This window comes from Limulus polyphemus, unplaced genomic scaffold (assembly GCF_000517525.1).
Source record: "Limulus polyphemus unplaced genomic scaffold, Limulus_polyphemus-2.1.2 Scaffold3390, whole genome shotgun sequence".
In the NCBI taxonomy this organism is placed as follows: Eukaryota; Metazoa; Arthropoda; class Merostomata; order Xiphosura; family Limulidae; genus Limulus; species Limulus polyphemus.
Window position 1 is genome coordinate 61,552 of NW_013669000.1, and position 9,246 is coordinate 70,797.

Here is a 9,246-nt window from a genome sequence, read left to right on the forward strand (position 1 = left end):
GTGGGTCTTGGTGTAATTATTGATCAGTCCCTCAAGCCATCCAAGCAGTGAGCTATTGCTAGTGGTAGGGCAAATAGGATCTTAGGTTGTTTCTATAGAAATATTGAATACAAGTCTAAAGAGGTTATACTTTCATTGTACAGGTCACTAGTTAGGCTACATTTGGAATATTGTGTTCAATCTTGAGCTCCTTACCTTAGGAAAAGACATTGAAATATTGGAAAGGGTTCAGAGAAGGGTTACTAGAATGGTGACTGGGGTGGAGGGGTTGTCATACAAGGAGAGGCTGAAATCTCTCATTGTTTTCTCTTGAAAAAAGAAGAATTAGGGGGGATCTGAGTGAGGTGTTTAAGATTGTAAAGGGAATTGATAGTGTTGATGCATCATCTTTTTTCATATTTAACAGTGAGAATAGTAGGACAAGAGGACACAAATATAACTTTTGGCAGGGTAGGAGTCATCTTCAGCTAAAACAGTTTCATTTTTCTAACCGAGTGGTTGGCTTTTGAAGTTGGTTGCCTTCAGATGTTGTAGAGGCAGTAAATGTAAGTGAGTTTAAGAAAAAGCTTGATAGGTATATGAATGAAAAGGGCTGGCTTTAAGATTTTTTAATTATTTTAATTTAGTTTAGAGGATGGAACAGCCAGGATTGACCAATAGGTCCCATATTGTCCTAAAGTTATGTTATGTTAAAATAGAATGTTCTAAAACTGCTACGATTTAACTGGCTTTCTAACCAAGATATAAATAGATTTAAATATTCCATCAGCTGATCGAGGTATGCTCCATAGCAGCAAGTAATGAAACTGAGAACGAATGTTTCAAAACCTGTCATATTAACTAGATATCACCATACAGAATTCAGTGAATTAGAATTTAACTTTCTATTGTTTATAAAAAATAAAACAGCAAATACCAAAGACAGTTACTGGTATTTTTTGAAAGACAGCATGCAACAGGAGGAGTATAGCATGTGGGTTTGGTTTACTTGTTACATCTCAATACAGCAAGAAAACTAAAAATGGCTTACAAATATCTATTATACAGATGTGTAACTTGTGTTAAACTCAGCTTAGAAATATCTATTATACAAATGTGTAACTTGTGCTAAACTCAGCTTAGAAATATCTATTATACAAATGTGTAACTTGTGCTAAACTCAGCTTAGAAATATCTATTATACAAATGTGTAACTTGTGCTAAACTCAGCTTAGAAATATCTATTATACAAATGTGTAACTTGTGCTAAACTCAGCTTAGAAATATCTATTATATAAATGTGTAACTTGTGCTAAACTTAGCTTAGAAATATCTATCATATAAATGTGTAACTTGTGCTAAACTTAGCTTAGAAATATCTATTATATAAATGTGTAACTTGTGTTAAACTCAGAATATTATATAGAGGTAGAAATAAAATATAAAATAGACTGTTTCGAGTGCAAAAGTGCCACGTGATACAGAGAACTTAAGATTGAGAATATATTTAAATAATTACTTTTGAAATTAAGAAAATAATACTAATAAAATATTACAATTTAGAGAAACTTTCTAATGCCAATTTCATTAAAATGTAACTCTAAGTTTCAAATATTTACTTTTGAAATTAAGAAATTAAAACTTACAAAATATTAAAATTTAGAAAGAACATTCTGATACCAATTTTATTAAAATAAATCTGAATGTAACTGTGTAAAAAAGGTTGCAATAAGAAACACTTTGACCAATGGTTAAAATTTTAATTACAATCTCTATAAATGTAAAACAGACCTTGCAAAAAAATTTTAAATGCTCAGCTACAGTTAGGTCATCAAAAAGGACATCATGTTGTGGACAAATTCCTAGTCCAGTGTGGACTCCCACAATCTCATTAGATATATCATAGCCATTCACTAATGCTGTCCCGCAGGTGGCTGGGAACAAACCTATAGAACAAAACAAATATTAAACAGTGATTGATAAATTTATACAATTTCTTAATGATTATATAAAGTGAATTACTTAAGTAAATAAATCACTTCATATCACTGAACAACAACTTAAAAAGATAAATCTCATTCACTACACTAAAGATTTCATCTTTGCACAATGATGGGTCATTTCATGATCAGAGTGTAATGAAATTACAAAACTGGTAACAATGGATTTATGATGGAAGTTTGTCCATTGATTTTACCAACTAAATCAATTGCTAACCATGGCCTTCAAAGACTGAAAAATCTTCTGGGATGATGGAATCTCAAGATATTTCCTGAAAATCTGAATCGGTTTCTTTTTTTTCCCTTTGAAACTTTAAGTTTCAAAAATTCTCTCTTGAAAAAACCTAATTACAATATTTTTGTTTTATCATTTTCTACTTAGATAACAAATATTCCTCTTCTCTAAAGTAAGAAAACTTTAACTATGTTTGTAGCATAAAATATCAAGTTAACTACAGTGCTTATTTCTCTGAAATCAAATTTGTTTTTCTGTAAGTGTCATACTAGTTGATACAGTGCTGCTAGATTATTTGTTAAACTCACCTGTCAACATTGATATAGTTGTCGACTTGCCTGCACCATTGTGTCCTAATAATGCTGTTATTTGGCTGCGATACATGTTAATAGTGACGTTGTTAACAGCATACTTTTTGCCAAAAACCTTTTAAAAATGAAAAAGTGTTCAGTATAACAACAGTTAATAAATATACAAATGTGAAATATATCTGATAAATTATGGACCAGGTAAAACAAAAAAAATATTAAGCTGTTGATTAAACAAACCAAATTACACCAAACCAATCTAGTCAGAAGTTCCACATTCCATTAACAATCATACAGTAAAATGTTGTTGATTAAACAAAACAAATTATACCAAACCAATCTAGTCAGAAGTTCTACATTCCATTAACAATCATACAGTAAAATGTTGTTGATTAAAGAAAACAAATTACACCAAACCAATCTAGACAGAGGCTCCACATTCCATTCACAATCATTAAGAGTATAAAATTAGCTATTACATAAATTTTACATCAAACTTAAAGATCTAAATGGAGGTTTAATATTTATTACAAATATTTATATATGAGTCTACATATGATTTATAACATCCAAAACCATTTCAAGTTCATTTATTATGAATCTTTTCTTTTTTTTACAGTAGTCCCTCTTAGATGCAATCAACCTATCTGCCGTGATAAAATACTCGCATCTGACAGGAAGTCGTTATTCAAAGGATCAATAACCAGATAACAAACGACCATGTTCAAGCTGTGCCACTTGCTATTCCTGGGGGTTGAACAAAATGGTTTATATACTGTATAGGTCGACAGTAACGTAGCAAGTTGGTACACTGTATAATAATAGTTACGATGGATAAAAGTTCAGTAAAGATAACTTTAAATTGTTTTGTTTCTTTTTTGTAAAATAATTTATTCATCAATCAAATTTATTTCATAAACATCCACATATAACATTTTTATTATGTAAATATATAATATTACAAACTGACAAAAAATTGTTTTCATAAAAAATCATCCATCTTTGTTTGTTTTGCACATTTAACAGAGTCACTTCGAATGTTCATGAGCCTGGCAGTTATATCAAGAAGCGTTTCGTTGTTAGTTTTCAGCACACGATTTTATTATCAATTTATAAAATGATGTGCAATAAATGTCCAGAATTCTACATCAGAGAAACAGGAACAAAATCAAAAACTAGATTCACCAAACATAATAAAAATATCCCATATTTACCACCATTGCAACTCAAAAAATCCACAGTATATCTATACAAAATGCTGTAATCTCAAACAAAGAACCAAACATCGGAATCTATGTATCTTAAATGAACAAAACAGCCCCACCCTTGAAACTTGGATCCTTTGATCCCAGCTCTGAAAAGGGACTATTCTGCAAATTTAAAGGAACCAGTAAAGAAATAATGATAAATATGTGAACTAAAATATTGCTAACTCTAAACAATACCTAATAAGGTAATCCTCTCTGAATACAAATACTATATAAATTGTAATATGTTGCATTAAAACAATTTTAAGTTGACTAAAATTATCTAATTTCCACGTCTCGTTTGTTTTGTTGCTTTTGTCACAACTTTGATCTATATCAATGTCCACATCACATTTCTATATCAACATTTTGAGCCACCTTCTTCTTCACAGCAACATCCTGTTCTCAGCTTGAGACATTTGCAGCATTCCTGGATGCCTCGAGGCATTTCATTAGCCATGCTTACCGCACAGATTAGTCAAGTACATCACACAACAAACCTCGAGTTAATAATCCTCACACCCCACTAGTAAATCCTAATCAAGTTACTTAATGTCTACGCCACTAACTCAAAATATACTAAATTCACTAAAAGGATAAACCTTAATTCTGAGAGCAGGGCTAAGACAAATAACAGTTTCTAACTGACCCTGTATGTACCAAGGAGTTTGACTTGAACACCCCAGGGCACCAAGATACATATACATGTACTAAGCCATGAAGCAATCTCTGGTCATGTGATCTCTTTGTTCCATACTGTATACAATGTATTTGTGTATCTCTGTAAATTACATTATTGATATGAAGAAAAGTCATTATAGAGAGGTCGTTATTCAACCTCCTGCTCAAAAATCACGGTAGTATGTCGCATCTATCAGGAAGTCGTTAGTGGGAGGTCAGATCAATGTAAAATTGTTCTGTTACCAGACAAAAGTCGTATTCAAAAGGAAGTTGTTATTGGGAGGGGTTTGTGTCCACCAAGGACTACTGTATAATTAAAATATGGCACTCTGATAGCCATGGTACCCGAAATATAAGTTTATGGTTAATATGTACATATGTATAGTACTTAATAAAGTAATCTGCAACCATTTTCATGTAATATGTTTGTTTATTTTATAGCAGAGCCACATTGGGCTACCTGCTGTGTCTACCACAGAGAATCAAATTCCAGATTTTACTGTTATAAGTCCATAAATTTACCATTGACCAACAAGGGGGCCATGTGACATGCAAACATATTAGTTATTCATTACATTTACAATAAACTTATCATAACATTTGGTTTTAAATACCTTTGTCAATGACATTATCTGTATTCCTGGCATTAATCCTACTGGTTCTTCTTCAAAAAACTCTCTTCCTTCATTGTTTATTGTTACTGGAACTGGATGATGATCTTCGGTTGCTGTGCCATACCAGTAAGATTTCTGTGAAAAAAAAAGCCAGGATTATGATTTATATGACTGATGAACTTTTTTCTTCTAGATTTTCTGGCCATTCCTGAATATGCTTCAAAATATTTATGTTTACGTTAGACAGTTTACAAAACCAGCTTAATTTACATATCAAATCATCATCCACAGTGTTCAGAAAAATCTAGCTTGTAACCTTTTTCACATAGAAACAAAAACATTAAGAGTAAATACGTTACTTCACATGTTCCATGTAAATTTAACAGCTAAAAATACCAACAACTGGAAAGCTTAAAATGGAGGATAGCCCTAGTGTACCTGGATGATGTCATTGTGTTTGCAGCAACATTTGATGAGGAAGTATCCCAGCTAGAGGAAGTATTCAAGCATTTGAAAGCAGCAAACCTCAAACTCCATCCCAAGAAATGTCACTTGTTCCAGAAAGAGGTGCTTTACTTGGGTCACATTGTAAGTGAGCATAGGATGCAAACTGATCATGACAAGGTGAAAGCAGTGTGTGATTGGCCAACACTAGACAATGTGGGAGAGTTAAGAAGTTTCTTGGGACTCTGTACCTGTTACCAGAAGTTTGTGAAGGACTTTGCAACTATAGCTGCTCCACTACATGATTTGACAAAAAAAAGGCCAGAAGTTCAAATGGACAGTTTCTTGCCAACATGCTTTCAAGACATTGAAAGAAAAAATTGGCCTCATCTCCACTTTTAAAGCTTCCAAATCCCTCACTGCCATACATACTGGATTGTGATGCTAGTAATGTCGGAATTAGAGGAGTGTTGTCTCAGAAAGTGGGTGAAAACGAACATGTGGAGGCCTACTTCAGTAGGATCCTGAGCAGAGGAACTACTGTGTAACACAGAGGGAACTTCTTGCTATAGTAAAGAGTCTGACATATTTCCATCCTTATCTCTATGGGGCTAGACACAATAGTTTTTGGAGAAGTAAGAGGATTTGGTGACATTTTGGGTGACCGAAGAGAAGCAGCAAACTTTGGCAGTGGTAGACATAAGGGGATAATTCCTTTCTTATTCTCATGTTTTGCTGTAGTCACTTCAACAGAAATTGAGTGTAATCTAGGTGAGAAACTTCTGGTCAAGTCAGGCAATGCTGATAATGAATGTCGAAGCATTTTGGTAAATGTTGCTGCCTCTGTTCATATGCATGTCACAGCACTTAAGTCAACTACAATACCCCCCTATGTCAGAGAAGATAATTTGGGGTAGAATAGAAGAACATCCCCAAGGAAGCCCGATGCTTGTGGAAGCAGTGGAAAACCCATCCAGGCCAGCAGACGTGAAGATTGGAAGGTCACTTGTGCCAGGTCATCAAGTAATACCCATAACAGTGGCTAATTTCTCTAAATATGAGCAGACACTTAAGAAAAGGGCATTGTTGAGTGTGTGCCCGCTGGTTTTTCTCGCCAGGCTTATATACTAAAAAAGAGGGTGTCTAGCAAACAGTCAGACATTTGCGGGGTTCCTTGATAATTCGAGAATCTCCATCGCGCATGCTCCCAGCATCACGCGACTTCCACTGTCATAACATTATATTCCCATTGCACAAGAACTTATGCCTTGAGAACTGACACAAAGTATGATGTGTATTTGAAAAATGTTTAAATCTTTCAATTATAGATCTTAAAACATATATAATACATAATTAACTAAGATATAAAAATAAGACCAAAATATAATTTAACTGTCTCTCTAACTATAACATATTTAGCTAAGATAAAATGTAAGTGCTTGTTTGTTTGTAGTTAAGCACAAAGCTACACAAGGGTGGGCTATCTGTGCTCTGCCCACCATGGGTATCGAAACCCAGTTTCTAGAGTTGTAAGTCCCCAGATATACCTGTAAGTGCTATCATGGATAAAGCAGCCAGATACATATTCTTGCCAATTTCAATATAAGTATTGTTGGATTATAGTGTAAAATGAGCTCTTTCTAACAACTATATACATGCATTGAATAAATGTATATAGAAGACGACCATGGCACCTGTCAGAGGTTGACAAAATTTATTACTTGTTTCAACTGCATTCATCCAAAGAACTTTGGAATGTATGTGTCAATAGGTTAAGAAAACAAACTTATCGTATGTGTCAGTAGGTTAAGTAAACAAACTTACTGTATGTGTCAGTAGGTTACGTAAACAAACTTATTGTCTAGATGTACATCTACATGACCAGCATTACCTTAAACAAGATACAGAGTGCCAAAGTTGAGATAATTCATTGCTTGTGGGTCACATGACAAATACATCTGAAGTTTTAAGTAGTTTTTAAAGGTTTCTTTTGAAATAAAGGACTTAAAATGTAGGTAACATAAAACTTCAAATCATAACATACATTATAACGTTAATTTCATTCCCAATCTTGATAAAAGAGTTAGCACAAAGGATCACATATAAAATGTAATAAACTTAAAATAAAACCCAAAACTCGAGCACTTTCGAATAGTTGACTATTCTTCTTCAGGAGATGTAAAGTTTCTACATCATGTGACATAACTTCAAGTAGAATTGGAAGCATTCTACTAAACACAAACCATTACTGGCAGTACAAAGCTCCAAATGGTTCAAATAATCAGTTTTGTTTGAGTGGGATGGTTCTGAAAAAAGCTGTTAACCTTATATTATAAGGTTGTTTACTTCTAGTATTAAAATGTCTTTTATACACCAATATGCATCACAAAAATTAAATAATATCAAATTAAATAAAATGTAACCACATTTTGTAACAGATATCTTAATCTATATAAAAATGCTTCTACAAGATAAAATATTTTTCTGACAATTCCTGTACCAAAATAACATACAGAAGTATAAAGGATTCAGTAGAATGAGGAGCCAACCATACCAAAATGGGGAAGTACCAAGGTTGTGGAACCCCGTATTCTCCAGGAAAGGCAGTTTCAATGTACAATGTAAGGACCAAGTACAAGATGCCATCAAAAACTAACATTAAAAATATCAACTGAAGTGACAGTTTATCATCAGGAGAAGATGAAGAAGATATATTATTCCACTGTGCACCAGCACCTGTAAGAAAATTTTTTAATGTATTAGTTGGCATGGTGGTAAAAGTTAATCTTATATTTAAGTAATAGGAAACTAAATAATCAAATTATCCAAGAAAACTTGAATTTTAATACTATGGCAATAGTGTATTCTATATAGTACATATGTATGTATGTATGTCAGAAAAAACATACAGTGGAAAGATTTTAGTTAAACAAAACATTTGAACAATTTACATTATGTGCTATGTCAAGAAATTACCACTTCCATGCCTGGTCAACGTACAAACTAACATCAAATTCTGGACTGATAGTTAATGTTTATTTAAAATCAGAATACCAGTTAAGGTGTGTTTAAAATCAGAATACTGGTTAAGGTTTGTTTAAAATCAGAATACTAGTTAATGTTTGTTTAATTTGCTATGTTGTGTATTGTGTTTTTTGGCCCATTTGAATTTGTTCATAAAATTCATAAACTTTTAAAGGGACAAAAAGGAGCTTATTTGCCCATTATAGATGTCCCTTCCAGCTCCCAAATATAACCACCCCTTAATACTCATGTATTCATCCAATCTTTTCTTAAACTGAGTTAAATTTTCTGCCTCCACCATCCTTGAAGGCAACTCATTCCAAAAGCCAATCACCCTGACTGAAAAGTAATACTGTCTAAACTGCAGATGACTCCTACGCTGCCAAAATTTGAATTTATGACCCCTTGTCACTGCTAAACGCAAAAACAATTTGATGGATCTATATTATCAATACCCTTAAAAACCTTAAACACTTCCATCAAATCCCCGCTGACCCTTCTCCTCTCCAGAGAAAACAAGTTTAGATATTTTAGTCTCTCCTCATAGGACAATCCCACCATCCCAGGTATCATCCTAGTGGCTATTCTCTATACCTTCTCCAACAATTCAATGTCCTTCTTGAGGAAGGGAGCCCAAAACTGTACAGTGTACTCTAAATGAGGCCTTACAAGTGATCTATACAGTGAAACAATAATATCCCTTGTCTTGTATTC

The 9,246-nt window shown here is 33.2% G+C and overlaps 1 protein-coding gene across 1 annotated transcript in view; it reads right to left on the reverse strand.

Annotated features, from left to right (window-relative positions):
• LOC106469275 (ATP-binding cassette sub-family A member 3-like) overlaps positions 1-9,246 on the reverse strand; it is a 72,732-nt gene that overhangs the window by 26,524 nt on the left and 36,962 nt on the right. The window contains exons 10-13 of the mRNA XM_022397748.1: positions 8,063-8,244; positions 5,065-5,199; positions 2,523-2,640; positions 1,771-1,925 (exon numbers count right to left, since the gene is read on the reverse strand). Coding sequence (XP_022253456.1) covers positions 1,771-1,925; positions 2,523-2,640; positions 5,065-5,199; positions 8,063-8,244 — 590 coding nt within the window. The remainder of the gene's footprint in view (positions 1-1,770; positions 1,926-2,522; positions 2,641-5,064; positions 5,200-8,062; positions 8,245-9,246) is intronic.